The sequence below is a fragment of the Oncorhynchus masou genome, chromosome 23, assembly GCF_036934945.1.
Source record: "Oncorhynchus masou masou isolate Uvic2021 chromosome 23, UVic_Omas_1.1, whole genome shotgun sequence".
Classification (NCBI taxonomy): Eukaryota; Metazoa; Chordata; class Actinopteri; order Salmoniformes; family Salmonidae; genus Oncorhynchus; species Oncorhynchus masou.
The window spans coordinates 38,148,577-38,164,248 of record NC_088234.1 but is presented as its reverse complement, the minus strand read 5'-3'; the positions used below and the strand labels follow the sequence as shown (position 1 = coordinate 38,164,248).

General features: G+C 41.1%; 1 protein-coding gene across 2 annotated transcripts in view; it reads left to right on the top strand.

Annotated features, from left to right (window-relative positions):
* LOC135510795 (adenosine kinase-like) overlaps positions 1-15,672 on the top strand; it is a 45,873-nt gene that overhangs the window by 25,683 nt on the left and 4,518 nt on the right. For both annotated transcript variants that reach the window (XM_064932013.1, XM_064932015.1), the window contains exons 3-6: positions 8,396-8,449; positions 11,622-11,700; positions 11,841-12,013; positions 13,712-13,820. In XM_064932013.1, coding sequence (XP_064788085.1) covers positions 8,396-8,449; positions 11,622-11,700; positions 11,841-12,013; positions 13,712-13,820 — 415 coding nt within the window. The remainder of the gene's footprint in view (positions 1-8,395; positions 8,450-11,621; positions 11,701-11,840; positions 12,014-13,711; positions 13,821-15,672) is intronic.

Sequence of the window (15,672 nt, the reverse complement as noted above, 5' to 3'; positions counted from 1 at the left end):
CCTTTGGGGAGGTTCCCATTGCTTGGAAGGCAGCCACAGTTCAGTTTCTCCTTTATTTAAAGGGGGAGATCAAGCTGATCTTAACTGTTATAGGCCTATTTCTATTGTGCCCTGTTTCTCAAAAGTGTTGGGAAAACTTGTCAATAATCAACTGACTGACTTTCTTGATGTCTATAGTATTCTCTTGGGTATGGAATCTGGTTTCCGCTCGGGTTGTGGATGTGTCACTGCAACCTTAAAGGTCCTCAATGATGTCACCATTGCCCTCGATTCTAAACAATATTGTGCTGCTATTTTTATTGACTTGGCCAAAGCTTTTGATACGGTAGACCATTCCATTCTTTTGGGCTAGCTAAGGAGTATTGATGTCTCTGAGGGGTCTTTGGCCTGGCTTGTTAACTACCTCTCTGAGTGCAGTATATCAAGTCAGAAAATCTGCTGTCTCAGCCACTACCTGTCAGAGGGAGTACCCCAAGGCTCGATCCGAGGCCTCAAGCTCTTCTCAATTTACATCAACAACATGCTCAGGCAGTAGGAAGCTCTCTCATCCATTTATATGCAGATGATACAGTCTTATACTCGGCTGGACCCTCCACGGATTTTGTGTTAAATGCTCTACAACAAAGCCAACATGCTTTCTCTGGTAGTCACCTCATACAAGTACTTGGGTGTAATGTTAGATGGTGCACTGTCCTTCTCTTAGCACATATCAAAGCTGCAGGCTAAAGTTAAATCTAGACTTGGTTTCCTCTATCGTAATCGCTCCTCTTTCACCCCAGCTGCCAAACTAACCCTGATTCAGATGACCATCCTACCCATGCTAGATTACAGAGCCATAATTTGTAGATCGGCAGGTAAGGGTGCTCTCGAGCGACTAGATGTTCTTTAATATTCGGCCATCAGATTTACCACCAATGCTCCTTATAGGACACATCACTGCACTCTATACTCTTCTGTAAACTGGTCATCTCTGTATACCTGTCGCAAGACCCACTGGTTGATACTTATTTATTAAACCATCTTAGACCTCACTCCCCCCAGTCTGAGATATTTACTGTAGCCCTCATCCTCCACATACAACACCCATTCTGCCAGTCACATTCTGTTAAAGGTCCCCAAAGCACACCCATTCCTGGGTCTCTCCTCTTTTCAGTTTGCTGCAGCTAGCAACTGGAACGAGCTGCAACAAACACTCAAACTGGACAGTTTTATCTCAGTTTTCTCTTCATTCAATGACTCCATCATGGACATTCTTACTGACAGTTGTGGCTGCTTTGTATGATGTATTGTTGTCTCTACCTTCTTGACCTTTGTGCTGTTGACTTTGCCCAATGTTTGTACCACGTTTTTGTGCTGCCATGTTGTCATTTTGGGTTGCTTCCATTGCTGTGTTATGTTTTGCTGTTATGTTGTCTTAGGTCTCTTTTTATATAGTGTTGTGATGTGTGTGTTGTCCTATATTTATTTTGTATTTTTCTAATTCCAGGCCCCCGTCCCCGGAGGACGGCCTTTTGCCTTTTGGTAGGCCATCATTGTAAATAAGAATTTGTTCTTAACTGACTCGCCTAGTGAAATAAATAAAAAATGCTCAATCAAGCACAATCATACGGCCTCCCGAGTGGCGCAGTGGTCTAAAGGCACTGTATCGCAGTGCTAGTTGTGCCACTAGAGATTCTGGGTTTGAGTCCAGGCTCTGTAGCCGCGACCGGGAGACTATTTCCCCAGCGTCGTCCGGGTTAGGGGAAGGGTTTGGCCGGCAGGGGTGTCCTTGTCCCATCGCCACTCATGTGACGGACCGGGCGCAGTGCACGCTGACACGGTCGCCAGGTGCACGGTGTTTCCTACGACACATTGGTGCGGCTGGCTTTCGGGTTAAGCAAGCATTGTGTCAAGAAGTAGTGCGGCTTGGTTGGGTTGTGTTTTGGAGGACGCACTGCTCTCAACCTTTGCCTCTCCTGAGTCTGTACGGGAGTTGCAGCGATGAGACAGGACTGTAACTACCAATTGGATAACTGGTATAAATTGGGGAGAAAAAGGAGTAAAAAAAATAATCATTAGGTGAGACACAATTTCATTTGGCCTTTTAAGGGAAGGGCTGTTAACATGGTAATTTGGGCACTCTGTGGTCTGTGATTTTGTTTTAAATCTCAGACTGCAATGTCTTCCTAGCAGCAGAAAGTTGCAACAAACTCAAACTAACATCGAAAAACAACCTAGCATGTGAACAAAATGATTTAACTGACCAAGAAACACGTCAACATTTCATCATTTCGACCTGCTTCTTTCTAAACTTGGGCTTTGGATTATTATTTTTTTAAATTGTTCCCAAACGCTCTGTGTGGACCACCTGCCAACGTGGTTGGTGGAATGTACATTCATACAAAATCTACCCTCATTTGGCTGGTGTTAATTTCCAAACCTGGTGACAATATTATCAAATTGAGAATGAAGAGACTGATGCATTGACTAAGAAGGGAACAGAGTTTACCAAATAGCACTTCTTTCATATCCTCCTACAGAAGTCGATGCAGGACATACGTTTTGATTGCTATACCCTATCGGAAAGAGAAGATTCCAAGGTTTCTAATTAACCTATTTTTGCCAAACAACTCTACAAATTGTGCTGATGGTCTCTCTGTTTCATAACTTTTTCCTAGAATAACCATGGCTCCATGCCCATGTGAGTACAGGTGACAATCAGCAACAGCTATTTGGGATTTTATTTTTCTGTTATATTCCATTATATATGTACTGTAAAGTATGTTGACTGTGGTAGGGCATGGATCAGCCATAGATTTGCATGGCTCAGCCATGCACAGATAAATACAATTCTGTAATCACTAATTGTGAATGAAGAACAGGTGGGCCAGTCTATTGTATTAATATTTTCTAATTATACTCAAAACAGTTTACCCTTTCAGTCCACCAAATCCAAACAGTCTTAGTTTACTCTAGGCCTACTTGGAGTAGGTTACAGTGAGCGCGTGCGTAATTTTCAAAGAGAAGAGCAAGACGAATGGATGTACATGCTGCATTAGCGTTACTACAAGTCTGAATGAAAACGACTTGGATGGCGGGGAAGAAATGGATCAAGACATCTCTGATTATCCTTCTGATTAGTGCTGAACGGCTTTCCATATCTGGGAAAGACCCATATCGGGCAGCAGGTGAGCGAGTGTTGGATAATGTGGTGATGATGCTTGTGGAACCTTACATTGGCAAGGGGCAAAATGTCACCATGGACAATTTCTTCACCGTCATTGGCGAACAAGTTGCTTGCAAGAAAACAAGCCTGGTCGGCACCATGAACAAAGGAGATGGGAGCTCCCTCCCATCGTGCAAAAATAAGGCAACTGTACAGTAACAGTTTCCCACAACCTAGTTAAATAAAGGTTAAATAAATAAATATTCAAACAGTGCTTCAGAATTGCAAGCAAACACTCGCACATTACCATGGCAAGAAATAACATTTGAGTCTTGAGCATCATGCATCCGACAGTCGACAGTTGCCATTGATCGGGACACAACGAGAACCGGAGACTTGCATACTACAACGAACAAAGGTATGTCACTATTACGTAATACACATCGCCATATATAGATAAACATATGCAATGCATTATGCTCTATCACACTTGTTGTTTTCCTATGAGAAAATTATCCTCGCCTTTTTTATTCTATTCCATAGGTCGGTATGGATGTTTTGAATCAGATGGCACTGCTGTACTCGGTGAAAGGTGGAACTCGCCGCTGGCTTGTTGCTGTGTTCTACAACCTGCTTGACTTGGCTGCTAACAACGCACACGTGGTGTTCAAGCAGTAATTTAACAAAACCATGAGCAGGAGAGACTTTATCTGGCACACGGGCAACGTGAGAGATATATGAGGGCCAAGGCAGCAGCAAAGATTCCACACGAGCCATTGGGCAAGCGAAATTGCATTCAGCTCCCGGGGAAGGGAAACTGCCAGGTGGGGAAGATGCACTCGGAACAGAACCCGCGACACCCGTTTCAGCTGAAAGTGACTTGTTTGTGGGAAGTGTTGCAAGTGAAAGTGACAAAGATTTGTGTCGATTGTTAGGACAAGGGATTGTTATCCCTAAATGAGATCCAACTGTCGGGTGACGACGCATACCATACTGTAAGCACGAGCGAAGCAAAAAATGTGTCCAATATCTTGCTGACCGTGCGTCTTGGTTTGGGTATTTTTATTTGTTTTGTCGTTATAAAAATGAGCTTTTACTGTGTTCCAACGTGTATTTTTGATTCATAGTTGTAACAAAGGCACTCTACAAATAAAATGTATTTGACACTTGAAATTCTGTTTATTTTTATATATATATATTTTTTTACACATAGCCAGCCTAAAGTAACATAAGGAAAAGTTATGTTCTTTCGAATATAAATGTTTCCGGATTGTTACCTCAGATCTTTAGAAACCCATCCAAATGATTATTTTTCCAATCGCATATATTTAATATATTTATTTGACTGTTAGAATGTTGACATCCAAAAGACGTGTCATTAGCTGCTATTGGTACTCGTCTCGGCCCTGCTATTCTACTGTTCAATATATGCATACAGTCGTGTCATGGCTCTTTTGAGAATGAAATGCTTAAAGTTATTGTATTTTATGATATTTATCTCAAAATACTCCTATAGTGTAAAATACACATATTTAGGGAAAGTCAGGGACAGGTAGGTTCAAGGTTTTTATTGAAATTACTAAATTGAAAATGGCCAAGATGGTCAATCTGACCGTTTCTACTATCTTTTGGTATTTTTTTCATTAGCCCATTGCTGATAAAGTCCCAAAATGTTTTGAAAGTCAGCAGTCAAGTTTTCAAGATATAGGATTTTAATTTTCACTGCGTTTTGCATCATGGCGATACAATTTTCGCTATGATGTGGCAAGTGAAACTTTACTTCTTGAAAATGGTATATCTTTAAAACTTGACTGCTGACATGCTAAACATACTGCAAGATAGTTTGAGTGAATTATTCGTTTAAGCCTACCTATCACACTGTCTACTTGAAATGAATGTAGCCCAGTAATAACCAGACAATTGATTTTAAACAATATTTATTATTCAACAGCTTATACTTTGTCAGTACAACTTTTTATATAACCATCCCGAATTAAGCATAAAGGCTAACTATGATGCTATAATTCTACATGGCTTGACCTAGAAATTTGAAAATAGGTTTGAAATACAGCTCTCCCTTTGCTTTTTTCAACAAACATAATTGTTCATGGATAGCCTCCCATAATTCAAACAATGAAAATACCAAGACATGCCAATTTTCTTTACTTCCGCCACCTATAAAAACAGGAATTCACCTCATCTCAATGTTTTGAGATGCTAACATGAATTGACTAGGTAGATAACCTCTTCCAAAGAAGTCACACATTTCTATCTTACAATTATTTGGCTACAACGCACTCTAGATTGGGAGGAATAGGCTAAGTACTGTGACAACCAGCCCCGGTCTCCCCTATTCACAGCAATCAGCGGTTATTGTGTTTCCTCCCGCATGTTGTTGCTGTCTTTTGTATTAATTCCCAACCTTTTGGACAGACACCACACCCATACGCACCTCAGTGGCTGGAAGCGGCAACTGTCAGCCACTGAGCAGGTTAGGGTAACAGATGATCCATCCTCAAGGCCACAAACTGCAGTAGGTGGCCCCTTCTCTGAAATATATTTTCTTAGTTTAACAAAATGTTAAACAGTAAGCCTACATGTTACACAAGCCTTTTTTGGAGGGGCAGTTTTGGAAATGCTATATTGTAAAACTGAAAAAACAGAAACTGACTTGAACTGGATGTTTGGAGCAAGAACCCTTTTGGCTCACAAAAGCTACCTGCTCCGCCTCAGTTGCTTATCTACCACCTACCCAGTCTACCCTGACTGAGACCATGCCCCAGTGCTCCACAGTGTGCGTGGAAGGAAGTGTCCTGAACTGACACGTAGGGCTGACCGTCCGACCATTCCAAAAGGCCAGGGCCAAACTATTTCACTGGCCTCATTTCTCCCCCACTCCTCGACCCTCTCTTCACCCCCTCTCTCCTCCCTCACCCCTGTCCTATCAGTGGTGTCTTGGCTGGCATGGGCTCAGAGATGGCACGTGTACACTACCGGTCAAAAATTTAGAACACCTACTCATTCAAGGGTTTGTCTTTATTTTGTGCTATTTTCTACATTGTGAAATAATAGCGAAGACATCAAAACTATGAAATAACACTAATGGAATCATGTAGTAATATTTTAGGTTCTTCAAAGTAGCCATCCTTTGACTTGATGACAGCTTTGCACACGCTTGGCATTCTCTCAACCAGCTTCACGAGGTGGGTGTATACAGAAGATAGCCCTATTTGGCAAAAGACCAAGTTCATATTATGGCAAAATAAGCTTGAATAAGCAAAGCGAAACGACAGTTCATCATTTCTATAAGACATGAAGGTCAGTCAATACGGAACATTTCAAGGACTTTGAAGGTTTCTTCAAGTGCAGTCACAAAATCCATCAAGTGCTATGATGAGACTGGCTCTCACGAGGACTGCCACAGGAATGGAAGACCCAGAGTTACCTCTGCTGCAGAGGATATGTTCATTCGAGTTACCAGCCTCAGAAATTGCAGCCCAAATAAATGCTTCAGAGTTCAAGTAACAGACATATCTCAACATCAACTGTTCAGAGGTGACTGACCTTCAGACCTTCATGGTCGAATATCTGCAAAGAAACCACTACTAAAGGACACCAATAAGAAGAAGAGACTTGCTTGGGCCAAGAAACACAAGCAATGGACATTAGACCGGAGGAAATCTGTCCTTTGGTCTGGAGTCCAAATTGGAGATTTTTGGTTCCAAACGCTGTATCTTTGTGAGATGTGGTGTGGGTGAACGGATGATCTCTGCATGTGTATTTCCAACAGTAAAGCATGGAGGAGGAGTTGTTATGGTGTGGGGTGTGTTGCTGGTTACACTGTCTGCAATTTATTTAGAATTCAAGGCACACTTAACCAGCATGGCTACCAAAGCATTCTGCAGCGTTATCCCATCTGGTTTGGGCTTAGTGAGACTGTCATTTGTCTTTCAACAGGACAATGACCCAACAGACCTCCAGGCTGTGTAAGGGCTATTTGACCAAGAAAAAGAGTGATGGAGTGCTGCATGAGATGACCTTGCCTCCACAATCCCCCGACCTCAACCCAATTGAGATGGTTTGGGATGAGTCGGACCGCAGAGTGAAGGAAAAGCAGCCAACAGGTGCTCAGCATATGTGGGAACTCCTTCAAGACAGTTGGAAAAGTATTCCAGGTGAAGCTGGTTGAGAGAATGCCAAGAGTGTGCAAAGCTGTCATCAAGGCAAAGGGTGACTACTTTGAAGAAACTAAAATATAAAATATATTTTGATTTGTTTAACACTTGTTTGGTTACTACATGATTCCCTATGTGTTATTTCATAGTTTTGTTGTCTTCACTATTATTCTACAGTGTAGAAAATAGTAAAACATAAAGAAAAACCCTTGAATGAGTAGGTGTTCTAAAACTTTTTACCGGTAGTGTATGTGTGAGATATATATAGCTAGCAGGCTGGCACGGAGACAACCATAGTAAGGGACCAGATTGTGTGTGTGTGTCACTCCTCTGGCCTGTACCATCATGTCACAGTGCTATGAAGTTGTATGTCACCAAATGAAGAGAAAAGGGGAGAGATGATTAGTTCAGAGTGGAGGAAATGTATCTGGACTGAATCATTGGGGTTATTGGCCTGCTACACTAGACCTGTAACTCTTTCCGAGCGTGAGACGCTCCTCGATGCACTGGTGTAGCTCCTATGTTGGGGTAGTAGCTGTATGTAGTGAGAGCATGTTAAGGGTTAGATGGGGTTTGGATAAAATTTATATAGGTTTAATTAGTGTTTAGTAGTTGTATGTAGTGGGAGCGGATCAAAGGGCTCTGCTAGATTACAGCCCCGAGACCAGTCTGTCTCAGACCACTTACGTAAACAATGGATTAGAACTAGAATGTGACCAAACCTTGAACATTCTTTGGTTTTATGGAACAATCATTTTAGTCTAGACTCACATTCAACACACACACACACACACACACACACAAAGCTGATAAATACAGAGAGAGCTGTGGTGTAAAGTAATCAACTAGATCCTGATCAAAGTGGAGTGGGTTTTAATCACCTCGTTGTGTGCGTATGTATATAATCAGAGGGGATTTCTGTGTGTCGTAGAAAATGACATTTAAAGGGCACAGACTCAGACTTTGTTCCCTGAAGCTCTCCTGTTTTTTCATCCTCAACGACTGAAAGATACTCATCTCTTTCTTTCGTTCCCTCTCCCCCTTCCTGCCCCTTCTCTCTCATTCTCTCTCTCAGGTACGGTCTGAAGCCCAACGACCAGATCCTGGCCGAGGACAAGCATAAAGCATTGTGAGTACCTCCTACCACTCACATTACTTCAATCAATCATTCAACATCGTCCGAGATTCATCTAAAGTCTTAGTTGCCTCACATTTGGCTTATTTCTTTGTTGCATGAAGAAGTGTTTTTCCATTTTAAACTCCTGATTGTCTGTGGTCGATGTTCAGGCACACAGGGACACATATAGGGTCCGTAAGTTCACACACTGAGCTGTTCTCTTTCCTGGAGTGGGCTGGACAGAACAGGCACGTTCTAGAATTCTCCAGGACGAGTCTAGCCAATGATGGGGCAGGAGGTTCAGAACTAGCCAGTAGAAGGGCAAGAGGCCTAACCTCCCCCACCTGGCCGGGCCAAAGCAGTTTGAGGAAGAAAGTCTACATTTAATCACATAGAGATAAGAAGACAGCTGCGGGGAAGGAAAGGACTGTGGAGGTTTTCCCCGTGGTTCAGTAGGGTAAAACCAACGTTGCCTTCGGATCAGATCTGTATATCATATGAATGTTGTACCATAAAACATTGAGCACTTCTTTTGGCATTGGGAGATTAATTTGGCATGTAGCTAGCTAGATAAGCATTTAGCTTGCTTCATCAGATATTAGGCTTTTGGAAAGAGCTTGACATCAGCAAGTTCTCGTCCTGGCAAAGTTGTCAGTCGGACTACTGTCATCACCATTATAGATGGCAAGCAAATCAATCAATATTTGGATATAGCCATCTAGTTTATTTCCTGAAAGTTTGCTTGTTAACTACCCTACCGGTCAAAAGTTTTAGAACACCTACTCGTTCAAGGGTTATTCTTTAATATTTTACTATTTTCTACATTGTAGAATAATAGTGAAGACATCAAAACTATGAAATAACACATATGGAATCATGTAGTAACCAAAAAAGTGTTAAACAAACATTAAGAAGGAAAGAAATTACACAAATTAACTTTCAAGTAGGCACACATGTTAATTGAAATGCATTCCAGGTGACTACCGAAGGACCTCATGAAGCTGGTTGAGAGAATGCCAGCGTGCAAAGCAGTCATTAGTTCTACTTACCACTATGTGTAGCCAAATGTACAAAGTTTATACCGGTACATTGCAAAGTAAACATTATCAACCAACAGTACATCGGCAAATGCGCCCTTCTGCTGCTTGACAGGCAGAGCCCACAAAGGATGGGAAATTAAGCTAAACCACTCATACTTGTCAGGTATAGTTCACTTTTATTTTATATCACTCAAACATCAAATTAATGGTGGCTGATATCGTGAGACTTCCCTCGCGTATCTGAAATTACACGATCAATTGATGTTTACTGATCATGAAAAGCATGCAGTTACTTGCTGTATAACTCTGATGATAGAGCTAAATGTGAGCAATTGTTTTGCATCAAGTAATTGGAAATGTGTAGTTCTGGCAATGCTCTTCAATAGGTGATGATATTCCAACTAAATATTTAACATTTATTTAACAATCCCTTGAATACGACACACAGTTGTCAATAGTTTTAGCGGAGCTGGGAGACTCCTTGCCCTCCAGCAAGCAAATTATTGATAAGGACCTATTAACTAAGCATCTCAGAGAAGGAGTGCTGATTTGGGTTCAGTTTTGCCAATTAGATCACAATTAATATGATCACATGGACACGGGGAACCTGATCCTAGATCAGCACTCTTAGGGGGCTTTTCACTTCAAATTGATTTGGAGCTTCTCTTTTACAACTCTAGTGCATTTCCCCCCTAATTCTGTTTGTTTGGACTGGTGTGAACACTATTGCACTCGGGAACGCACTAAATAATGCACCGTGGTTCACTGCAGGTGAGAACTTATGATTGGTTGCAAAATGCATGCATCATTATAACTTGACATGTCTGAAACATTCTGAGTAGAAGCGCATCCGTTAAGGGGCGATGTGGGCTATAAGGGTTGGAGTGGCTATTGCTCAGTTTTCTCCCACATGTTGTTGGAAGACCAAAGCGAAAGTACTATGAAGATTGGGACACGCAAGTGATGCTCACAGATGGATTTAACGTGAGCATTTTTTCCAATAAACAAATTACTTGCATGGACACGTGGTTTTTGTTTAGGACTTTTTATTTGTTTGACATTTGGCAATGTGAAACCAACTGGACCAAAAAAAAGAAATACAATGTAAATACAAAAAATTGGACTCTGATTCAAACTATGCTCAAAACTATGTGGGAAATCCCTTACTCTGAGACATTCGATTCATTCTGCCCCAGAAAATCTGTACATAATTAGTATATCTGGAGCATGTCCAGACAGAGGGAGCAACAGTCTCAGCTGTGCAGAGTTTTGTTGTAGCCTTGAGAGTTTCCCTCTGCTCTAATCCAGGCATTCTTATTGGTCGAGGAGAAACGTCTCACTGCAGGTGGCTTATTGAGACTAAGAAGTGTACAACTCATGATGTTGCAGATATAAATTAGTTGATTTATTCTACTCTTCAGACAATCATGTATGTTATACACAATACATTTCTATCTGAATGTTTTTTAACTTTGTGTCATACTGAACGGACCCCAAGTTTAGGTGTTTGAGCTGTGTCCTAGGTGTGTTGGCCCCCTTCCCCCCCAGCCTTAGTCCATTCCTGTCCAGATGTTTGAGTTATGACCAATACTGACCTCAGCTGTAGTGTTAGCACACAACCACCCTGCTCTAGTTGAGTCAGCAGACAGACTGGGCAGTAAACAAACCACTAAGGTTGGGAAATAGCTGTGCTGGAGGGGAAAGGCCTCTGATTCACTCCTGTGCGTCTCTTTCAGCCAATGGCGCAAACAATCTCGCAAAATCTCATCCTCACCTCCTTAGCTCTGTTCTGCTGGGCCAGGCCTATTTTAGTCAGTTTAACATGCACCCCCCCATTAATACACACGTGGACCCGCATATGTACTCACGCAAACACCTCCCTCTCTCCCCCTCTACCATCCCCTCTCCATCTCTCACACTCTCTCTGTCCGTCTGTGTGTGTTATCAGTAGGTGATAAGGCTCCTATATATAGAGAACAGAACATGTTACTTGGAGCTACTGGGGCCATAATGGTCTTTAGCTCTGTCTCGGAAGAAAAAATATTATGTTTCTCATACCATATGTACTGAATCCTGGTAAAGCTTGAAACCATACAACAAACTTCCCTGTTGTCTTAAACATTGTACGTGCATGTGTGTTGTAGGTTTGAAGAGATTGTCAAAAAGTTTAAAGTAGAGTACCATGCCGGAGGAGCTACACAGAACTCTATTAAAATCGCCCAGGTATGAGACGCACACACACACTTAGTCATTACACTATCCCACTGTACCTTTTTCAAAATGTGTAAAGGTTGCCCAGGTATGTTTCATTCAGACACACTGACACGCACCACACGTGCTAACCTACTTAAACACACACACAGTGGATGATCCAGGATCCCCACAAGGTGTGTACGTTCTTCGGCTGTATCGGAGAGGATAAGTTTGGGGAGATTCTGAAGCAGAAGGCAGACGATGCCCACGTAGACGCCTACTACTATGAGCAGACAGAGGAGCCTACAGGGACCTGCGCCGCATGCATCACTGGAGACAACAGGTAAACACGTCACTCGCTCACTCTCATAATACACACACTCCAAGGACAACAGGTCAAGGCTCCACTCCATGTACAGTGGCAAGATAAAGTATGGGAACCCTTTGGAATTACCTGGATTTCTGCATAAATTGGTCATTAACATTAGTCACAACAATAAATAAACACAGTGTGCTTAAACTAATAACACACTGATCATTGTATATATTGAATTCATCATTTGAACATTCACAGTGTAGGTTGGGAAAAGTATGTGAACCCCTAGGCTAATGACTTCTCCAAAAGCTAATTGGAGTCTGGAGTCAGCTAACCTGGAGTCCCAATCAATGAGACAAGATTGGAGGTGTTGGTTAGTGTTGCCCTGCCCTGTAAAAAACACTCACAAAATTTGAGTTTGCTATTCACAAGAAGCAATGCCTGATGTGAACCATGCCTCGAACAAAGATCTCAGAAGACCTCAGATTAAGAATTGTTGACTTGCAGAAAGCTGGAAAGGGTTACCAAAGTATCTCTAAAAGCCTTGATGTTCATCAGTCCACAGGAAGACAAATTGTCTCCAAATGGAGAAATTTCAGTACTGTTGCAACTCTCCCTAGGAGTTGCGTCCTGCAAAGATGACTGCAAGAGCACAGCGCAGAATGCTCAATGAGGTTAAGAAGAATCTAAAGTGTCAGCTAAGACTTACATAACTCTCTGGAACATGTTAGCATCTCTGTTGACGAGTCTACAATATGTTAAACATTAAACAAGAATGGTGTTCATGGGAGGACACCACGGAAGAAGCCACTTCTGTCTGAAGTTCGCAAAAGAGCACCTGGATGTTCTACAGCGCTTCTGGCGAAATATTCTGTGGACAGATTAAACTAAAATTGAGTTGTTTGGAAGGAACACACAACACTATTTGTGGAGGAGAAAAGGCACAGCACACCAACATCAAAACCTCATCCCAAATGTAAAGTATGGTGGTGGAAGCATCATGGTTTGGGGCTGCTTTGCTGCCTCGGGGCCTGGACAGCTTGCTATCATCAACGGAAAAATGAATTCCCAAGTTTATCAAGACATTTTGCAGGAGAATGTAAGGCTATTATCTGTCCGGCAATTGAAGCGCAACAGAAGTTTGTTGATGCAACAGGACAACGACCCAAAACGCAGAAGTAAATCAATAACAGAATGGCTTCAACAGAAGAAAATACGCATTCTGGAGTGGCCCAGTCAGAGTCCTGAACTCAACCCGATTTAAAATGCTGTGGCATGACCTCGAGAGCGGTTCACACCAGACATCCTAAGAATATTGCTGAACAGAAACAGTTTTGTAAAGATGAATGGTCCAAAATGCCTCCTGACTGTTGTGCAGGTCTGATCCGCAACTACAGAATATGTTTGGTTGAGGTTATTGCTTTCAAAGGAGGGCCAACCAGTTATTAAATCCAAGGGTTCACATACTTTTCCCACTCTACACTATGAATATATTCAATAAAGACATGAAAACGTATAATTGTTTGTGTGTTATTAGTTTAAGCAGACTGTGTTTGTCTATTGTTGTGACTTAGATGAAGATCAGATCAAATTTCATGACCAATTTGTGCAGAAATCCAGGTAATTCCAAAGGGTTCACATACTTTGTCTTACCACTGTAACTCCACTGTGTCCCTCTCATCAACTCCACTCGTTCTTCTCTTCCTCCCCCCCTTCCTCTCTCAGGTCCCTGGTAGCTAACCTAGCGGCAGCTAACTGTTATAAGAAGGACAAACATCTGGACTTGAAGGAGAACTGGAAACTGGTGGAAAAAGCCAAAGTTTACTATATCGCTGTATGTAACAAAGACCACATACACACACACTGAGTAGCATTGTTGACCACAGGCTGAGTAGCATTGGTTATAACATACTGTGTAGCATGGATTATAACAGGTTTAGTAGCATGGAATAATAACATACTGTGTAGCATGGATTATAACAGGCTGTGAATAATTGATTATAACAGGTTTCGTAGCATGGAATAATAACATACTGTGTAGCATGGATTATAACAGGCAGTAATGCATTGATTATAACAGGCTTAGTGGCATTGGTTATAACATACTGTGTAGCATGGATTATAACAGGCTGTGAATAATTTATTAATACGGACTTAGTAGCATTGATTATAACAGGCTTAGTAGCATGGAATAATAACATACTGTGTAGCATGGATTATAACAGGCTGTGAATAATTGATTATAACAGGCTTAGTAGCATGGAATAATAACATACTGTGTAGCATGGCTTATAACAGGCTGTGTAGCATTGATTATAACAGGCTTAGTGGCATTGGTTATAACATACTGTGTAGCATGGATTATAACAGGCTGTGTAGCATTGATTAATACAGGCTTAGTAGCATTGGTTATAACATACTGTGTAGCATGGAATAATAACATACTGTGTAGCATGGCTTATAACAGGCTGTGTAGCATTGATTATAACAGGCTTAGTAGCATGGAATAATAACATACTGTGTAGCATTGATTATAACAGGCTGTGTAGCATTGGTTATAACAGGATGTGTAGCATTAATTATAACAGGCTGTGTAGCATTAACTATAACAGGCTGTGTAGCATTGATTATAACAGGCTTAGTTACATGGAATAATAACATACTGTGTAGCATTGATTATAACAGGCTGTGAATAATTGATTATAACATACTGTGTAGCATTGATTATAACAGGCTTAGTAGCATGGAATAATAACATACTGTGTAGCATGGATTATAACAGGCTTGAATAATTATATAACAGGCTTAGTAGCATTGAATTATAACATAGTAGCATTGATTATGAATAATTGATTATAGCATTGATTATAACAGGCTTTGTAGCATTGATTATAACAGGCTTAGTAGCATGGAATAATAACATACTGTGTAGCATTGATTATAACAGGCTGTGTAGCATTGATTATAACAGGCTGTGAATAATTGATTATAGCATACTGTGTAGCATTGATTATAACAGGCTTAGTAGCATGGAATAATAACATACTGTGTAGCATGGATTATAACAGGCTGTGAATAATTGATTATGGAATAATAACATACTGTGTAGCATTGATTATAACCGGCTGTGTAGCATTGAATATAACAGGCTTAGTAGCATTGATTATAACAGGCTTAGTAGCATTGATTATAACAGGCTTAGTAGCATGGAATAATAACATACTGTGTAGCATTGATTATAACAGGCTGTGTAGCATTAATTATAACAGGCTGTGTAGCATTGATTATAACAGGCTGTGTAGCATTGATTATAAAAGGCTGTGTAGCATTGATTATAAAAGGCTGTGTAGCATTGATTATAAAAGGCTGTGTAGCATTGATTATAACAGGCTTAGTAGCATTGATTATAACAGGCTGGGTAGCATGGAATAATAACATACTGTGTAGCATTGATTATAACAGGCTTAGTAGCATGGAATAATAACAGGCTCAGTAGAATTGGTTATAACATACTGTGGAGCATTGGTTATAACATACGGTGGAGCACTGATTATAACATACTGTGTAGCATTGATTATAACGGGCTCAGTAGCGTTGATTATAACGGGCTCAGTAGCGTTGATTATAACATACTGTTGAGCATTGGTTATAACATACTGTGGAGCATTGATTATAACATACTGTGG